Source organism: Sitophilus oryzae, unplaced genomic scaffold, assembly GCF_002938485.1.
Source record: "Sitophilus oryzae breed Bouriz unplaced genomic scaffold, Soryzae_2.0 scaffold_2008_pilon_pilon, whole genome shotgun sequence".
NCBI classification, from domain to species: Eukaryota; Metazoa; Arthropoda; class Insecta; order Coleoptera; family Curculionidae; genus Sitophilus; species Sitophilus oryzae.
Genome location: NW_022146734.1, coordinates 1,421,013 through 1,441,522, shown reverse-complemented (window position 1 = coordinate 1,441,522; position 20,510 = coordinate 1,421,013). Strand labels below are relative to the sequence as shown.

At 32.9% G+C, this 20,510-nt stretch overlaps 2 protein-coding genes across 5 annotated transcripts in view; one reads left to right on the top strand and one right to left on the bottom strand.

The window, feature by feature from the left end:
* The window catches only part of LOC115884002 (probable glutamate--tRNA ligase, mitochondrial), a 35,243-nt gene extending 23,790 nt beyond the window's left edge, over positions 1–11,453 (bottom strand). Inside the window, exons 1-5 of one of the 3 annotated variants that reach the window (XM_030902431.1) lie at positions 11,363–11,453; positions 11,168–11,293; positions 10,872–11,106; positions 10,620–10,815; positions 655–869 (exon numbers count right to left, since the gene is read on the bottom strand). In XM_030902431.1, coding sequence (XP_030758291.1) covers positions 655–869; positions 10,620–10,815; positions 10,872–11,106; positions 11,168–11,288 — 767 coding nt within the window. In that variant the 5' untranslated portion in view covers positions 11,289–11,293; positions 11,363–11,453. Of the gene's footprint in view, positions 1–654; positions 870–10,619; positions 10,816–10,871; positions 11,107–11,167; positions 11,294–11,354 lie in introns of all 3 variants that reach the window. The other 2 variants (XM_030902432.1, XM_030902433.1) reach the window with 2 other exon arrangements.
* On the top strand, positions 11,446–20,363 carry LOC115884003 (DCN1-like protein 2). Of its 2 annotated transcripts, XM_030902435.1 has the most exons (4): positions 11,446–11,588; positions 11,705–12,298; positions 19,712–19,904; positions 19,964–20,363. In XM_030902435.1, exons 1-3 carry the CDS (start codon positions 11,466–11,468, stop codon positions 19,898–19,900), a joined length of 906 nt encoding a protein of 301 aa, XP_030758295.1. In that variant the 5' UTR covers positions 11,446–11,465; the 3' UTR covers positions 19,901–19,904; positions 19,964–20,363. The 2 variants fall into 2 exon arrangements, with proteins under 2 accessions (XP_030758295.1, XP_030758294.1); XM_030902434.1 differs by having other exon boundaries at positions 19,712–20,363.
* Positions 20,364–20,510: the final 147 nt, after the last annotated feature.

The following is a 20,510-nucleotide window of genomic DNA, read 5'->3' as shown; positions in this document are numbered from 1 at the left end:
CCTAGACCATCTCATAGCTATTTCTACTACCCTTGTTTACTTGTATGAACTAAAAAAAAATAATTAGGGAATAAAAGGTTATTTACTTACTTGATTCATATGTATAGAGTTTCTTTTCAAGTTTTTTTCATTTTCCGCCTTTTCTTGACCCTTTCCTCACAACCTATTTTTTTTTCTTTACCCATTTCCGCGAATTTTATATAAAATATTGTCTGCTAAATTTACACTGCTGCTCGTACCAGCGCAAGAAGTATAATGAGACATAAAAGTGGTGTGATATAAGAGGCGGTGAATCATTTTCTTTAAACATGCGCTCAAAACAGTGACAGAAGTATTACTACTACATGGTGATCTAGGAGGACGTGTCCAACTGAAGTATAATACAAGTTAGACCTTCTAAAGATACCAAAATATTTACTTTATTTTTATTTTTAGAATTTTCACAAATAATTATACTTCCTAACACTTTTAGAATAATTATTATATAATAATTTTTGGTATACTAATATAATTTAAACCCATGTAACAAATACACGGGTTTACGGTATTCTCCGATTGTGGCAGCACCGGCGGAGAATGCACCAAGCCTATAGAGATATATTTTTCACAGATGGTAAAGTAATAATATAAATAAAACAGAAAATACTCACCTACCTATACAGCATCAAATGCTTTGTAGTTGAAATTTGCCACTCTACCCCTCTCAAAACATGAGTAATCTTCATTAAATGATCATCGATTACATTGGCATAATGATAGGTGGGGTATCCATCCGATTTTATAATAACAGGATCTCCTTCGTTAAGAGAAACATTGTAGCTAATATTGCCATAAATTAAATCATCAAATGATTCTTCTTTATTACTGATCTGAATTAAATACGTTTATATAAGTATAGTAAGTATAAACCATAAACCCATTAAATTAGAGAGGTAACTTGAAAAAAAGTGTGTTGGAAAGCTAACTATCGTTTTGATTGGTCCATTTGAAGTGAAAGAGAAGTTTCCTAGGTTTGCACGGTTGCTCTACCGCCGCGAAGTAGTACCATAGTTTAAGGAAAAGAGTAGTTGCACTCTCGCAAATATTTTCTGCCAGTTTTTGCAAGCTGTCGAATATCGGCAGGTTGCAAAGCGTTTCAGTTGAATTCCGTCCGTCGAGCTGCGAGGTTCGAGCGTTGCGTTCCAGCACAGAGACGGATTGATAAAAAATGAGTGCATTACTGTGTGCTGCTATTAATTGTAGTAATAATTCAAAAAATTGTTCTTTGAGTTTTTTTAGATTTCCATCGGATATAAATCGGCAAGCTAATAGTAATTATCAATTAACATTTAATTATATTTGGTTATTTTAGAAGCTGAGATATTATGTAATTAATTAAATGTTATTATTTTTTTAGCAAGTGGGCAGATTTTAAAAATAGTTTTTTAGATATACAGGTAGTCTCAAATATGCGCATGAAAATATTTTTTGGTCAGGGGATTTGCCATAAAATTTTCATTCCAATAATAGTTTACGAGATAATTTATATAGATTTATTTTTGAAACAATTTTTAGAGTAAATATTTTGTACATCTAAAGTCTCCGCATGTTACGGGCGAGAATTAAGGGGCTCAGTTCATTAGGGTGAGTTAATGTATCAGGACTGTGGGCACTCACCTTTATTCCCGTTCTGGACTCGTACCTGTTGATTTTTTGCTTGAACAAAACACTTGAGGATAGCGCGCGCTTGGAGGTGTACACTGTGTACTCGGCCGATCTTGTCACTCTCTCGTCACGCTGCGTATTCGACTACGGCTACGTACCCACTAAGGTTTTTCGGGTAAAGGATGGGAGGAAGGGATAGAATCCAACATACCGCCCACCAAAATGAAATATTTTCCATTTTCGTTTGAGAATAGTAAAGTAAAAAAAAAGTGAAAAAATGCGGTATGTTTAAAAGAAAGTAAGAGTGAAATTTATGAAGTTAAATTTAGAGGAAATTTATAAAAATGCATTATTGGGGTTAATGCATGAGTGTAATTTAATTAAATATTAAGAGAGTTTACATTTGTTATAGAGTAGAGAAAAGTAATTAAATAAGATATGTTAATTATGTTTATAATGAGATTATGTTTTTTTTTGCGATTATGTTTTTTTTGCGATTATGTTTTTTTTTAGAGAGTAAATTTTAATTATGAGATTTGCAGTAAGGCAGTGGGCATATCTTTGTCACTGGTCTTTTAAGAATGCCTTTTGCTGTTTTTAAAGTAACCACGCGTGTAACACGATCATGGCCCGGGTGAATCTCTAAGACTCTTCCAATGCTCCATTTGAGCGGAATAAGATTATCATCCTTTATTAAAACAACCGAGTTTATTTCTATTGGAATAGTAGAGTCATTCCATTTAGCTCTTTGTAAAAGTGTTTGAAGGTATTCTTTAGACCATCGGCTCCAAAAGCTTTGGTGCAAGCGTGATATCAACTGCCAGCGAGAGAGATGATTTAATTTTATCCCGGAAAGATCATCTTAAAAAATGTCCTGGAGTAAGAACTGACAAATCATTAGGATCAGAGCTTTGTGGACACAATGGACGAGAATTAAGCACTGCTTCTATTTGAACCAGTAGCGTATAAAATTCCTCATACGTGAGCAATTGGTCACCAATGACCCTTTTAATGTGAGTTTTTACAGACTTTATTCTTGCTTCCCACAGGCCACCAAAATGAGGCGCGCTTGGAGGATTGAAGTGCCAGGAAATTTGTTCTTGCTCAGCGGCGGATTTTAGCATATTAATCAGTTCTCTAGAAGCTCCGACAAAGTTCGTTCCACAATCGGAATAAATATGATTGCAGCGACCTCTACGAGAAATGAATCGACGCATTGCACCCAGAAAAGTCTCGGAGGAAAGGTCGGAAACCAGTTCTAAGTGCAAAGCTTTCGTGGCCATGCACACAAATAAGCAAATATAGGCTTTACAGGACTTAGCACCTCGTGCACGATATCTTAATAAAGAGAATGGACCACCATAGTCGCATCCAACTTCAGAGAAAGGTTTTACTTGAGAAAGTCTTACAGCAGGAATATCTCCCATAATAGGAGGCTGAGGCATTACTGGATTAGCGCGAAAGCATTGAGGACATTTAAAGAGAACACTACGAATTGTTTTTCTAGCAGAAACAATCCAGTATTGTTGAGCGAGAATATAGTGAAGAGTTTGGGGACCGGGATGCAAATAGAGTTTATGAGTATATTCTATGAGTAGAGTAGTAAATTTATGATTATTGGGTAAGAGTGCGGGATGTTTTTGAGAGAAATTTAGAGAAGCATTGCGCAAGCGACCACCAACTCTAAGAATTCCATTGGTGTCGATAAAGGGGGTCAATTTTCTTAAGTATTTAGGTAGAGATTTGCAATTATTTATTAAGAGAATTTCCCTAGCATAATATTGTGATTGAACACATTTAATAATACATTCTAGAGTTTCATTTATTTCAAATTTCGAGAGAGGAGAGGTTTTACGAGATTTAGAATGTCGAGTATTATAGAGAAAGCGTCTGCAAAACGTGACAATATTTATAATTTTAGAGAAAGAAGAGAACTTTTCAAAGAGAGTATCAAACAATGAGGGCTGTGAAGTACATGTCAATATAACTTTTCGTTGTTCTTCTTCAGTTTCAGGAAAGTAAAATTGATTGTGGCCAATAAGATTCCGGTGGCTTAGCCATGGAGGTCCCGCCCACCATAAGGCATTGTCGAGTAACTCGCTAGGTTGAAGACCACGAGAACCTGGATCAGCGGGGTTGTCTTTGGAGACTACATGACGCCAACAAGAAGGAGGTAATTTCTCTTGAATTTGGGAAACTCGATTGCTTACAAAGGTGTTCCACTTATATGGTTCACTTTTAAGCCAATGCAAAACAACCATCGAGTCGGACCATGCAATCGTACTAACATTAATAAGTTTATTAGAAAGAGAAGTTCTAACGAAATCAATTAACCTGGTCAGAAGTAAGGCTGCACAGAGTTCCAGTCTTGGAATTGAGATTTTTTTGAGTGGAGCTACTTTGCCTTTAGCGCAGACAAAATTTGTTTTTACAGAGTTATCTGGAAGAATTATCCTAAAATAAATTACTGCACAATAGCCTTTTTCACTAGCATCACAAAAACCATGTACTTCCAGGGATAAATATTTGAGAGTGAGAAAATATCGAGGAACTTTGAGAGAGAAAATACAAGGTAATTCTTGAACGAGTTGATGCCAAGATGTAGCAATGTTATTGGGAGCAGGATCATCCCAATTTATACCTAACTTCCAGAAATCTTGTATAATCAGTTTTAGGTGAAGAGTGAGAGGAACTAACATGCCACAAGGATCGAATATGCTTGCGAGTTGTGAAAGAATATTGCGTTTGTTACAGATTTTGTTTGTCAAGGACAACGCTGGTGAATCAAAGAAAAATTCATCTGTAGAGGGATTCCAGTTTAGTCCTAGAACTTTAGAGGAAGAAAGAGAATTTATATTTAAAGAGAGAGAAGACTTTAAACACCACGGCACTGGAATTAAGTTTCATGTGACCTTGAACAGATTAGTTCACATGGTAGCGACCGATGAATCACTCCCAAACATTCGTGGCGTTTACATTACTTACTTATTAACCTTATTGTAGGTAAATTAAATAAAAATAACCTGTTATAAATTTAAGTAAAGTCCACGAACTAATGTCTATTTTGAAAAGAGCTACTAAGTGTCACTAGAAAATTGCTATGACGAAATCAGCCATCCTGATTGCAATTTTATTGAAAAATCGCTTTTTATTCAAAATCTGAGCAAGATAGGTATAGGAAACCCTACACAGAAAAAAATAACTTGGAGTAATTAGATAAGATTTATTATCTGATGAGTAATTTACTGAATTATATGTGTATGTTTTTGGATTCAGATAAAGCAGTAGTCAAATTTACTAGATACGTTATGCACAAGAATCATTTTTTTCTTCTAACACAATATTTTCTCGCTCAAATTAAACTTTATTTGAATTATATTATACAACTTACTAATTATTAAAAACACATAAATCGTTTGTTTATGCTTATTAATTTTAATAGTGTAGTTTAACGAAATAGGACCTAATAACTTTTGAAACAAGTGTTGTTTAGTACTATTGTCTTTTTGTGTAGACCTGACAGAAAACTTTTTTATTTGACTCAAATTTATTTTATATCGTTTGTGTTTCAACACAATGTTTTATTAAAGTAAGACATTATTTTGTTTAAAACAATCAAAAAACTTGTAGACGAGCGTTTGTGAAATTATTTAAGTTAGATAAGTTTTAAAGCACGCTAGCAATCTAAAAACATAACTTATGTGTCCGAAAAAATAATTTGTTATATTAACAAATTAATGTTTGAATTAGACAAGGTTCTTAGCTACTCCAGATAGTGATACGGAATAATGGAGACTATTTATTTTTACGCTTAATAAAAAATATAATTAAAACAGATCGTAACTTCTTTCAGCCCTTTCGTCAAGATTTTAGGCACTGCGTCATTTATTTCCATCTAACAGCGTTCGCATCGTCTTAAATGTTTAATTAATATATTGAAGAAATTCGATTGTTTTACCAAAGTCTATATATTACAATATATAGGAACAATCCTGGATTGATTACTTGACAGAACTATACAAATAAAAGAAATAGAGGTTGAACTAAATACACCCGAAATAATGACCAACGACAACGTACAGATTGAGGCAGCCGATATAATTACATCCCTTCGAAAGCTAAAGAATATGAAGAGCCCAGGGCAAGATGATATCCCAAACGAATAACTTAAATATGGCGGCCAAAGTCTCATACAGCAGCTAACATCCCTGATTCAAAAAATTCTTTACCAACACAGAATACCCGATGAATGGCGAACCAGCACCATCTTGATGTTTAAAAGAGGAGATAAGAAGCTGCCCTCAAACTATAGAGGCATAAATCTTCTAAGCACCACACTAAAACTTACGACAAAAGTGATGACAACCAAAATAAACGACTTAACATGCTTAGCAGATGAACAGTAAGGTTTTAGATCGGGCAGATCATGCACAGACGCGGTTTTTGTCATAAGACAGACAACAGAAAAATCAATCGAATATAACAAACCAGCGTATATGTGTTTTATTGATTTAGAAAAAGCGTTCGACCGTGTGCAGCTAAGAGACGTTGTACACCTTCTTTACAATAGGCAAATCCCACACAACCTCGTTAAAACCATACAAAACATATATGAAGCGAACCAAATTCAAGCTAAAATTAACGGGGTCCTGACCGAACCAATAAATGTAGGCTGTGGTATCCGACACGGTGACTCCCTGAGCCCTCTTCTTTTCAACATCATTATGGACGAAATAATAGGAAATGTACGTTTACTGAAGGGATACAGTATGGGCGACCAGGAAATTACTATTCTATGCTATGCCGATGACGCCGTATTGGTAGCTGAAAAGGAGAACAATCTACAGCGCTTATTACATCGATTTAATTGCACTGCCAAATCACTTAATATGATAATATCGACCCAGAAAACTAAATGCATGACGACATCAAAAGTACCACTAAGATGCAAACTGGAAGTCGAGGGCAATGTTATTCAGAAAGAGATGAAGTTTAAGTATCTAGGCATAGAAATCTCAGGATATGGTGATATAGAAGCAGAGATGCGAGAACGGACAACGAAGGCAACCAGAATAGCAGGATACCTGAATGATACAATATGGCGAAATAAAAACTTTGAGGTGGAGACTAAAGCGAGAATTTACAAGGCAACGGTACGACCAATAATGACATACACTGCAGAAACTCGACCTGATACAGCGAAAACTAAACAACTACTAGAAACAACCGAAATGAGAGTACTACGCAGAATAGCTGGAAAGACGCTTCTGGACAGGGAGAGAAATGAAAGCATAAGAAGAGCGTGCAAAGTGGAAAATGTAAATGAGTGGGTACTCAGCAGAAAGGAAGAATGGAACGAGCATATCAGCAGAATGGACAACAGAAGGATAGTGAGAGTTGCACGCGACAAATCACCGCTAGGTCGCAGAAGCTTAGGACGTCCACGAAAACGATGCAGCGACAACTTGTCAGTCTGACCGGTAGAGACGACGAAACCAAACAGGCGATTCGCCTAGTATGAAGAAGGAAGAAGAAGAAGAAGAAGATATAGAAATAACCAGTCTATATTAAAAAGTATATTATAGATTTTGATTTTACTGTGTCAAATGTGTAATTAGGTAATAATGGAAGAAAAACAAGATTATTGATTGAGTGGGACCGCGAAGAAATCGTGAAAGATTTTGTGGGTTGTAATTTCCAATTTTATTTCAATAATTATTATAATTATTAATTTTAAGACTAATGCAACATAAAACGATAAATGCAAAACTCATGAATTCTATCTTTTAGTAAATTTAAAGGCAGGTTTATATAACATCGGTTCTAATCATAAGAACATTTATAAACATAAGAATTAAATCAAGCGTTTATTTATTTATACACCAATCATAATTATCAATAGCCGTCCATACAGAAATTTTCATGTTTTCTAGATAAAATCATTCCTGAAATTACTCGAATAAAATTTGCAGATAACTGTGTATAATAATATATTATGTACTTATAATAGTAAATTATTTCCAAGTGGAAAATTATTTCCTTCCCTGATCATGGAATGAATTTATTCAAATAAAATATGCAAGTCGTGGCAACTTTTCTAAAGACAACGCAATAAAGAAACTACTAACGAGCTGACAGATGATATTTCTTCAAGTAATTATCTATAAAGTAATAGAGAAGTATCCGAGATTTACTAATTTATATTTATTTTTTTAGGCGCTAGAGCTAAGATTGTTATGCAATTTCTGGCCTATATTTTTCCAACAATAAAGATCCGAAAGGAAAAACCAGCAGGACGGTGGAAGCTCCCTCGCTTAGAAGTTACTGAAGGATAACCATAAACCCTGAATCTACATAAGAACTTTCTCTAAGTACGCATGTGTGCTTATCTACCCTAGCAAATTCACTTTCTGGTTTAGTAAAAAACTTTTCTAATGTAGGTGATAAATTAGTTTTTCACCCCAATATATTATGTACACCAGCACATTTATTTTGTATTTGATAAAATAAAAGTATTTACTACAACATGCGATTTTTCTAAATTAGTACTTCTTCCTATGTACCTTAGTGAATTACCTCCTCATTTTTTGATAAAACGTTTGTTTATCACACAAACTATATTTTTCATCTGTTTTCAACTATACTAAATTTTCTTTTGTAGTACATAATATTTTATTTGAAAAAACTAACGACTTCATTTCAAACACAAAAATGTTTATTAATTCTTAACAATAATTATTTTATAAATTACATAATAGGGTTATTTATATTAGGAGAGAAATTCTAGTCAAAATATTTAGATACGGTAAATTAGGTTTTGTCTGTCCCTATAGTGCTTAAGTATTTTATCTAATCTACACAAGTTTTTTTTTCTGTGTAATATAGTTTGAAAGAGCATTTAAATCTGCTTCGACTTATTTTATGTAAAATAAATATTTAAAATAGACCAGCAATTTTTGATACCCCTGTATACATTTAAGGAAGCAATCAAATTTTTTAGTAAAGTATATTTCTCTGGCTTGAAAGTCAGCACAAGAATTAATTCTGAAAAGTAATGTACAAGGTGTTGACAAACTTTTTTATTACAGCATGCATATTTAAATATCTTTAAACATCTCAAAAACCAAAGCTTTTAAACATATTAAACCCTTATAATAAATACCTTATTTTATGTTGAAGAATCCAAAAATGAAATAAAATACCGGGTATGTTCTATAAGAAAAAATATAACTTTGGTATGGATCTTAGTTCTGACACACCCTGTACAATTCAAAATAATTTTAAATTATGCATATTGCCTTCCCACATATACCCATAAAATATTGTGTTCCTACATCTTTCCGTTTTCGTATATTCCACCGAGGCGAATGAGGTGCGTCTCCCTGTATATATGTCATTAGGCCATTTAAAAAAAAATGGATGAGGCGATAATTGACGCCTCATTTATACAGGGTGTTTCAAAAAACATGTGCCATCTCTCGTGGGGAGATTCCTCACGTAAAAATAAGATTTATTTTTCATATCAACATAGGTCTGATTCTGCTTAGCTTCGTAGCTACAGCTTAATATTTTTTTTGATTTATTATAGATTTCTTCCAAGCACTTTTAGTGATTCGAATGAAATTTTGAGGTTAAAAGTTACTACGTTATATAAAGTGCTACATAATTTAATGCTAAAAAAGTGTTGATAAATTAATCAAGGACGTGCATATGGGTTATCACTGGAATATTTTTCAAAAAAAAACATGTGCGCCACTGACTTTTATTCTTTTGATATCAAAATTGTGTGTGCCGTTTAATGCTAATTAAAAGTTATCTCTTGATATTTTGGCGAATTCGGCCTCCTTGATGAGATAAACACAATTTTATTAATCACAATTAATAAAATTAAAATAAAATTAATAAATTATATATTTTATATAATTTATTATTAAATATTATTTCTATTAGTTATTATTACTATTAGTCCAACCAACAGTAATTTCAAATAAAAAATAATGGTATTTAAGATAATAACAAAAAACCTAATTTTAAAAAGTTTTAACATCCTGTAACTCTAAGACTATGCATTTGCATACCCATGTTTATACAAACTTTTTTCATATTTTTTCATGAGGAATCAATGCGTTCTTAATTAAAACTTTCGCAGGTTATTGATATTAATTTTTTTTAAAGGTTGCTATTAGACTTGGATCGAGGCAAATTAATAAAATTTCGTTTATCTCATCAAGGAGGCCGAAATCGACAAAATATCAAGAGACGAACTTTTAATAGGAATTAAGGTTGTCGCCCACTAGATCGCTGCGCGGCGCGGCGCTGGGAAGAGAATTTTTTCCGGCTGCGAAGGAACTGCGCCCACTATAGCGCGCTTTTGAAACGCGGCAACGCATGCAACATGATTAGCGATTATTCGAACTTTGGACGTTTTTGATTGGACAGCTAGCTATATAAAATTAACCAAAAAATCCGTAAAATAATATGCATACTTAAAGCCGTTAAATTGGAACTTTTTAAAATCTATGATACATTTATGACGTAATAATGTCGAAAAAAATGTCCGAAATCGATGGATGAAACCTAGGCTTAAAAAAAATCCACATCGATATTTAGCGTCGATGCCCCAGCACTACAATGACCTTCCAACCCTTCCAACCAAACTGCGCCGTCCGCCGCGCCACTCATTCTACCGGGTGTTTTTCAAAAGTGGCTCACCTCTATAACGTTTTTATTTTTTCAGATAAAAAATAACAAGATTTTGTACTTTAGTATAGAACATAAATCAGGATTGATTGATGTATTAAAGTACCAATTCATAGGAACTTAATCATTGAATAGGATACTACACAGGCCAGCTAACAAGTTTGCATAATTTAATTCTCTAGTGATTTTCAAAATGAATGTTTTAAGAAAAAACACATACTGTTAGCTTAAATACCCCTAAGATATTTTTTATGCGAAAATAATAAAAAACTAACCTTAAATCTAATACAATGCGGCTCGCCTTTTTTAATACGGACTTCCACTTCCTCCTTTAACAAGTCGCGACATTTGTTATCATATTTAGGTATCTCTTGCATTTTCAGGGCTTCTTTTCTCAATAGATTAAGTCTCCTTTCAGTACAAAAACATGGATAAGCTGAACCAGTGTTGAGCAATAATTTTATATGATCCCTAAAATGTCATATTATCAGAAAAAAAAAATAATAAAGTTAAACAAAACATTTTACTTGTATAACTGAAGCCTTTCTGATTGAATATAAGGACCAGAACAGCCACCCTGCAGTGGCCCTTCATCTACTTCTATTCCAGCCCAAGATAAATCTTCTTGTAATTTATCCGCAGCTCTAGGAATTGTTCTAGTTCGATCTGTATCTTCGATGCGTAGAATAAAAACGCCATTGTGCTTTTTAGCAAAAAGGTAATTGTACAAAGCTGTTCGTAAACCTCCCAAATGTAAATAACCTAAAATTAAAAAAAATAAGTCCATTTATTTTACACTGGCTTATTAATATAAATAAATTACCTGTAGGACTAGGTGCAAATCTAACTCTCACTTGTCCATTGGAATAAAATCGCAGATTTATTTTAGAGAATAGCTTACATTTAAGGCTTTTTAACCTATTTGGAAAACGTCTAATAAACATACTATCTATAAACAAGTCCTTGTTAATTTTTACCGATCGATTTATTTCTCTACGATTACTATTTACCAACTTACACTTATGCAAATTTTTAATTAATAACTGTTAATTGTTTTGATTCCAGTTTTAATCATGAACTATTTAGAAGTTTTTTAGTCGCATTTTGACAGATGGTTGTTTATGCAGAATTTTGAGGTTAATTTAGAAACTGTGAATAGAATCAGCCAAAAAATAACGGCACTGCTAATCAAATGGTTTCTTTTTATTAACAAATTATTACTTAGTAATTACTTTTTCAAAATGGTATGTAGAATTGTCTTAAAAGAAGATAAATAACTAAAGAAAATGTTTATCCTCTGAATCTGTCAAAACTGATTGATTTTCTAACCTATTTTTAATAAATAATTTCTAATTTTTAGCATAAACTTAAGTCCTCACAACGAGAAAAAGTGAAAAAGTTTATATCGTTCACTCAAACAGGTGAGAACACGGCAATTTATTGTTTAACACAAAATGACTGGAAACTAGACCTTGCTAGCGACAACTATTTTCAAAACCCGGATGCTTATTACAAGGAGCCCCGAAGCGTAGACAAGAAGAAATTAGAATCTTTATATAACAGATATAAGGATCCTACCGAACCAGACAAGATTACTGTAGATGGTATTATGAAGTTTCTCGATGATTTAGGTTTACCTCCGGAATCAAAACTTGTACTGATAATTGCTTGGAAATTTAAGGCTGCCACACAGTGCGAATTCTCAAGAGATGAATTTATAAACGGAATGACGGAGTTAGGTTGTGACAGTATTGATAAGTTAAAGCAAAGACTTTCGACATTAGAAAATGAGTTAAAAGACAGCTATAAATTTAAGGATTTTTACCAATTTACCTTTAATTTTGCTAAAAATCCAAATCAAAAAGGATTAGATTTAGATATGGCAATTGCCTATTGGAACATAGTATTAAAAGGAAAATTTAAATTTCTAGATCTCTGGTGCACATTTCTTCAGGTAATATAGATGTTTAAGTATTCTTAGAACATGGTTCATAACATTTACCTTTAGACCTATACAGGGTGTCCCAATATTCCGTTGACATAGAACTACTATGTATATTTAGAATCAAAATAAGTACATTGGACAGAATTTACCTCTATACAAAAGTGCATCATTTGTCTGTTAGGGGGCATCAAACTTTAAAAAAATAAACATATTTTTTAAGATATTTTAAGAACCATTATTCTGATTTGAATGAGATTTGAGGTGCCTATGTTTTGCTAAGCGCTTTAACATTTGACTTAAAACAGACACAAAAATCAAGGAAAAATACGGGAAGGGTGAAAACTACCCTCACCACTTCATAAAAAATTTTAGTAGATATATTTTCCAGTTCCACCAAGGACGTTTTTTTTTGTAAAATGGTTCTAGTATTTACTACATTTTTTGTCCCTTGTAAAAAAACGCTAGATTGCATATTTTTTGAGAAAAAAATAAGACTTTTTTCAAAGCAGATGTAATAAATATACAAGGAGTTTCAATATTTCCTGAACAACTACATATTTTTTAAATCAAAAGATGTTAATGGCACACAATTTACCTACCTCTAGACAGAAGTGCTTTATTTGTCTGTTAGAGGGCATCAATCGAAAATAAAGCTGAATATTCATTAATTTAAAATTTTTGAAGCATATTGTCAAAAATATAATTTGTGATAGTACAGTACGTCTGTCCGTTCTGTAGCTTCTGTAGCGGGGTATCCGTGATAGGGGAAACGATATTCTCTCGATGTTTTTCGTAAAAAATAGACGACGCGTCCCATCAATAAAAATTCAACAAATTTGCAAGTAGCCAATAAAATGAGTGGGCGGAGCGATTTGCGGTGACGCACTCGTTAAATCGACGTATAAAATATATTGCTGTTTATTTAAATTTTTTTGTTTGCATTCCTTTCATAGACACAGATCCAGCAGATGTACTGTAACATAACATTCCATATTTTCGCCAACTAGATTATTAGCACCAATTAGCACATACTAGATTTTATGTGCCTGCATAGCTTGATGTGACAAGAAACATTTTTTTAAGCCAGCTTAAATCAGAATAACAGTTCTTAAGATATGTTAAAAAATTACGAAATTATAAAAAAATAAACCTGAAATAGCGTGTTTCAAATATATTTTATTTACATTCAAAACAGTTCAAATTTATTATATGGATGCTATTTAATTGTACTACATGTCTGTAGCTATATTGCCTATAATGATAATTAATTTTTAAACTGATGTGCTGGGTGTAAATGACACTCTCTTTTGCGCTCCACCTTTGTGCTAGGCTAACGCTCTCCCCAGAAAGTGTGGATGATGCCATCAACTTTCGGTAGCGCTTGCGCCGTTATAGTTGCTCGGAAGAAATTTAACATTTAAAATTAGGTCCACAGATTTTATAAGAACGTCAGTAAGTGGATGAACATACGAAAAAAAATATTTCTAATTTCGATTTTTGTCAAGCTAATAGCACAGATTAGGTATCCTATAAGTATACAGATAAAAATCTTCCCTAATTCGTGGTACGAAAATTGTTTTTTATGACGATGAGCAAACGAGTAAATTATCTTGTGCGCAAAAATAAACTCCCGTTTAAACAGCGTAATAACAGGGCCGGTCACAACGCCGGTCAGGCGCTGTGCGCAATTTTAGAGGCCATAAGTGGGCGTGCTTGTGCGCAATCTAGTAACCTAACTAGTGCGCGTCTCCGAAAATTGGAACCACGAAAAACAATGCTTTTGACGATAAGTTTATAATCTGTATAATATGTGCTGATAGCATTTTACCGTGTGTGCATCGGTTCGAAACGTCGAGGGCGTCATCCTGTAGCCCGTCCCCAATTATGCTGATATCGACCCACATTTTTCTTCAGTATCAAATCGTTAGTCCCACCCTGATGAAGATGTAAATGAAACGTGTCGTATCGTTGATTGAAAGAATTGGGAAGATACGCAACCTAATGGGCAAATTTGTGGCAAAGCTAATTTGATTTCTCCGTACGTCTCAAGTACTGTACGGTGGAGACAACAACCGCTCTGCGGTCAAAGCATAAAACACTTATTTTCTCTAATTCGGTCAGCGAAAGCATATCGAAGTCGGTGTGGATCTGAAAGCGACAGTGTTAATATTAAAATGTGTAATATCTGTTATACGTTTGACGAAAATATCTTTGGATGAAAAATCCGCGTTTATGTATTGAAAATTTATTCGTGTTTAACATAGAATAAACAACAAAAATAAAAACTCTTTTATAGGTACTGAATATGTCGTATGATCGCAAAAAATTCGTTTAGTTGGCTTGGAAATGACGATTATTGACATATATGATAATATTTTATATATTAAATAATAGTATTTTTCATTTTCTAGTCAACTCTGACGCCGTTCTTTGTTTAATCATGTAATATTATATTAAATTGTTTAATGATAGAAAATCCGTTTTACTAACATATTGTACCCAAAATCCGTAAATCTACGGATTAATCAGTAGTTTTGGCAACACTGTCTCCGGCAACCACTCACTCTGTCGACTAAAAGCAGAACTACGGTACAGTTTTCTTTATCCGCTGCGCTGTAAACGACTATCAGCTCGCAGCGGCGCACGGTGGGGCCGATTGAAGAATCGTTGGCCAAAACCTTCAAAGATATATGAATCAACCAAAAATATATAGAATTTAACAGTTTTTACTTAATTGAATTTCTAGGTAGTCAATCTTCAAAATTTTAGTTAATTAAATTATAGTTCACGTATATACCCAGCATATTAGCTCATCAATATAATGTGAGAAAAAATACCCGGATGACAAAACTTTACACTTTTGCCTTGCAAGCCATTTCGAATATTTTTGTCTTGTGGCATGTCTGTGTGTCTGTCTGTCTGTTTATCGGTCTGTTTGATATATTTTGTTATCCGTATGTAACCAACAACTTTGATAAAAAAGTAAATATTGTTTTTGGATTCAAGTTAAGTAAAGAAGTACTAAAAGTAAAAAAATAATTATTTTCAATCGTGGTCTCACATGTCTCAAAATTAGTAGTCGGCACGTAATCAAGAAAGTATGGGCTAGATTTTTCAAGTGCCTATCTATATCGGCTAGCATCTAAAAATTAATTTCGGATGATGAGGGGGTTCCAAAAATTTTAATAACCATTTCGGGGGAAGGGTGGTTTTGGGTGCCGGATTTTTTTTCTCCTTCTATTTTTGGATTGGAACAACTAAAAGATTTTAAATTTATCGTAATGTTATGTGTTTAAAAATAATTTGTATAAATGCTTAAATTTTTAAAATCGGTTCATTATTTTAGTACATATCATAGTTTGAATTTACGTGCGGATATTTTAATAAGTTAAGCCGCCATCTTGAAATTTTAAACTGTCATATTTAGACTAAAACGCAATATTTTTAAACATATTGCCTTACTTCAAATCTCCATGTTGTTCCATTAAAAAGATAAAAAAGGAGTGGGGACATTGTATATTATCTAAGCCTCGATCTAAGCCTTAATTCAGTTAAAACCCACAAAATTTGTAGATTTGAGGTGGGGTGGGACTGAAGGGTCTAGGACTCTTGGATCCCCTAACAATGTGCTTGATTACAGGCGATTCATGAGTATCAGATTTTATTAAAATCACACGAACTTAATCTAAATAAATCATAAAGACCTATAGTATCTATTACTCAAAGTACCAGGGACATACTTACATTTAAAAATATTTTTTTTTAAAGTTGCGCAAAGTTGCGCAAGATGGTAACAAATACTTGAAGGGTAATGTCCAATCTTTCAAAAAACATCAGCCAATAAATTGGGCAACTTTGGGCACTCAACAAAACTCAAGGTTAAATAGCATATTTTATTTTTTATTTTATACTAATTTATTAATTAATTTAGTATGCATCAGTGGAAAAGTTTTTTTTTTCAAAATATAGCTAGAAATAGTCAAGTAGTATTGTACTTTTATAAAAAATGCAAAAAATTAATTGTATTCAAAAATTAACCAAGAAATTTTACCTACAAATTGCATTTATTATACACGGTAGAACTAAACCTTCGACATTACTGCCCTTCACTGGTTACAGATCTGCATCCAATTTTTTTTTCTGTGCGTTATATAATATTTCGGTCTTTTCTGTATTCTATGGTCATCAAAACTTTTTAAAAAAGCAACTTCTGTTTTATAAGGTTCTGGCCGCAAAAATGGCAATCGGCCCCACTGTGCGGCGCAGAACTAAACTAAATCTCAAATCTCGGACAGGTTGCCGCTGCGCCAGCTACATCAGCAACGCCAGCTACATCTCGGACAGCTTTTGTGCCACGAAATCGCCCATAAGGTTGGGCTTTTTTTATTTTTTCAATCATCGGTCGTATCCAAATTTGCAAGGTGGGAACGTGTGCACCGTTGCGTCGCTCATATAACCTATCCACCAAATTTGGTCGCGATCGGACGACTTGTGACACGTGTCGTACACGGTCGACTTGGCCGTGGTCCAATCTATTGACATACAAAATTTAATTTAAATCGGACGATTTTTTAATTTGATTAATTGATATTGGGGTTTCATAGTGCATGAAACGTCGTCAATACAGGGTGTCCCAGGCTGAGCGTGCATTAGAATTTTCTAGAGAACTACAACATCAAGATCGGAGATTTTTTGCACATTACTGTTTCACAACGAGATCTATCAACTATTTTTTTTAATATGGCGGCACTTCCGGAAATACCGGAAGTTGACACCAACTTTCTTATTTTAAATGGGTACCCCTCTGTTTTATTACGTACTTAAATTCTCTGTAAAATTTTATGAATTTTGATATCAAAAACTCTATACCTAACATTAACCGTTTTTTGGAAAAAAATTATTTAAAATTTTTGGACGAAAAAAACTGCCTGTCAAAAAATTCGGTATAGCCTAAACGACAAATTTAGTGATTACCACAGCCACTTGTCATAAAGAGAAGACGTGATGACTTTTATCATAAATCATTTTTTTGAAATGGAAACCTACTTTTTTTGTTTCGCTAATGAAAACTTTTTGATTATACATGTTCCTGTACCTAAAATAAGTCGTTAAGTTATTTAAGATTTAGTTTTAAAGCGTATTTTTCTTGATTTTATCTAGCTTCCATTGACATTAAGTCAGAAAATTTACTTCCTTCTGTCAAAAAACTGTTTATTTGATATTCGTATATTATAAATACTACTGGTAAAACTTTACAAAGTGTATTTATAAAAATATATCTCATATTTTAGTGATAGCTAATAGCAGTATGACATATGACATGGCCAAATATAGTTTTACATCGCGTGACATTTAAAGTCTTATCCATACTAATATATAAAATCCTTAAGTGACTGACATACTTATTAATCACGATCCTGCTCAAACCACTCAACGTAAGAAGCTCAATTTTGGCATACAGGTTGATTCTAGGGTGTAGAGGTTCGATAATAAGGGATTTTTCGAAATTCCAGTTCTAAGGGGGTGAAACAACACCTCAAATATTACAATATTTTTTTATTTAAAAAACGGTCAAGTTTCCGAAAAAACGCTTAAACCGGTATATTTTATTTTGTTTTTTTACATATTTTAAGATTTTTTAAAAATGTATACAGGGTGTTTCGAAAAATCTGGTCATTGATTAATCACGCTCCTGCTTAAAGCGCTTGACGTAAAAAGCTGATTTTTGGAAAACAGATTGACTTTAGGGTGTAGAGGTTCGATAAGAAGGGATTTTTCGAAACTGGAATTCTAAGGGGGTGAAACTATCCCTCAAATATTAAAATATTTTTTATTTAAAAACCGGTGAGTTTTTCGGAAAAAACTCTTAAACACGTATATTTTATTTTGTTGTTTTACATATTTTAAGATTTTTTATAAATTTATACAGGGTGTTTCATAAAATATGACCATTGAGTAATCACGATTCTGCTTAAACTGCTTGACATTTAAAGCTGATTTTTGAGAAACGGATTGACTGTGTCTCGAATCTCAAATTCCAAGAGGGTGAAAACGCCCCTCAAATATTACAATATTTGTTATTTAAAAAACGGTTAGTCTTTCGAGAAAACGCTTGGACAAGCATAATTTATTTGGTTTTTTTACATATTTTGATTTTTTTTTAAAAATCATACAGGGTGTTCCAAAAAGTTGGGTAATTTCTTAACCACGATTCTGCTTAAACTGCTTGACGTAAAAAGCTTATTTCTGGCAAACGGATTTTTTGAAAGTCAAATTCCAACGAGATGAAACTACCCCTCAAATATTACCAAGTTATATAATAATAACGCCATATTGTTTTTTCCCATGCTGACAAAAATGTGAGAAAATTTTATCCAGTTTGTATGTTAATGGAAATTCTTGCTTTGCTTTATCATCACCATTACAAATGATTAATTCGACGCGAACGAAGTCGCTGGTACACGCTAGTAGACATATAAGCTACTGGTTAAAAAACAAAAAAATATACCCTTTAAAACTAAATCTTAAATAACTTAAAAACGATTTATTTTAGGTATAGGAACATCTATAATCAAAAAGTAGCGAATTAAAAGACCTTTTCACTAGTGAAATAAAAAAAGTGATTTTCCCTTTGAAAAAAATGATTTATGATAATGTTCTAATCGCTAATTCCATGACAGCTACGGCTAATATTATGTGACATTGGAACAATTTAATTATTGAAACAGCCACATGTCTTCTCTTTAGGCCACAGTGGCTGTGGTAATCACTAAATTTATCGTTTAGGCTATACAGATTTTTTTGACTTTCAGTTTTTTTCTTCCAAAAATTTTTAATATTTTTTTCTCAAAAACGGTTAATGTTAGGTATAGAGTGTTTGATTTCAAAATTCATAAAATTTTACAGAAAATTTAAATATGTAATAAAAAATGGGGGTACCCATTTAAAATAAGAAAATTGCTGTCAACTTCCGGTATTTCCGGAAGGGCCGCCATATTGAAAATATTTTTAATCGATAGATCTCGTTGTGAAACAGTGATGCACAAAAAATGTCCGATATATTGTTGTTCTCTAGAAACTTCTAATGCACGCTCAGCCTGGGACACCCTGTATATCATGAAGAGATGCTCTTTGAGCCCTCTACATTCCGAGTTTCAGACCCCTAGCTCACATAGGGCCCGGGCTCACATAGGGCCCGAGTTACGACACTCGCACGTCAAGTTGGGCCCTATGTGAGCTGAGACTTGAGTTATTGATATTTTGTCTTCAAATTGTTGTTTTTTTTTTAGGAAAATCATAAAATATTCAAACCCCTAGCTCACATAGGGCCCGAGTTACGACACTCGCACGTCAAGTTGGGCCCTATGTGAGCTGAGACTTGAGTTATTGATATTTTGTCTTCAAATTGTTGTTTTTTTTTAGGAAAATCATAAAAGATCAATACCAAAAGATACTTGGAATTTGCTTCTAGACTTTGCTCAACAAATAGCAGATGATATGAGCAACTATGACGAAGAAGGTGCCTGGCCTGTATTAATAGATGATTTCGTAGAGTGGGCCACAACAAAAGCAAAAGAAAATCAGCCTCATAGCACTAGCCAACTTGAATAACATAGTATATTTTACTGATTTTTATTACTTTTTGCGTTGGTACTTTTTATGTGTACTTCTTAGATTTTTCTTGCTTAACAGTTGAGTTAGAACTTTTTAAAAAAACATAATTAAGAAATGTACATAGCTAATATGGACAACTGAAGTGAAAATCTATCAGAAAGTGAAAGTGTTGACCGTATTTATATTCTGAACAGGAGTAATAACTGCATAATTATTATTGGTGGAATAAAAAAGTTGCATATAAATATGTTGAAATTCAAATTTATTTAAAAATTTCAACATTTTTCAAAGATGTTTCAATAAATATACATAAAAGTATAAATAAAATTCTTATACATAATATATATTTTTCTGCCAAATGTAAAATTAAATATATACCATTTTGGGTACTGTTTTGTTTTATATTTATTCTTGAATTATTAAATATTTAAAGGGCTGATAATAGTTCCTTGTTTCTTTATATTTTGTTTCTTTATAATTGGTAATTATTAAATTTGACTAAGGAATTTCATTCTCTCTATTAGCAAAAACTGCTGTTACTTAACTCAATTTTGTACATTCTCGAGAAATTTGTACATGTATCGGAAAAAATATATATTTAATGATT

Excerpts from the sequence above, each read along its gene's own strand:
- LOC115884003 (XM_030902435.1), top strand. The coding sequence starts at position 11,466 with ATGCAGAATTTTGAGGTTAATTTAGAAACTGTGAATAGAATCAGCCAA. Across the intron at positions 11,589-11,704 it reads GTAATTACTTTTTCAAAATG|CATAAACTTAAGTCCTCACA; the intron begins GTATGTAGAATT and ends TCTAATTTTTAG. Across the intron at positions 12,299-19,711 it reads TCTGGTGCACATTTCTTCAG|GAAAATCATAAAAGATCAAT; the intron begins GTAATATAGATG and ends GTTTTTTTTTAG.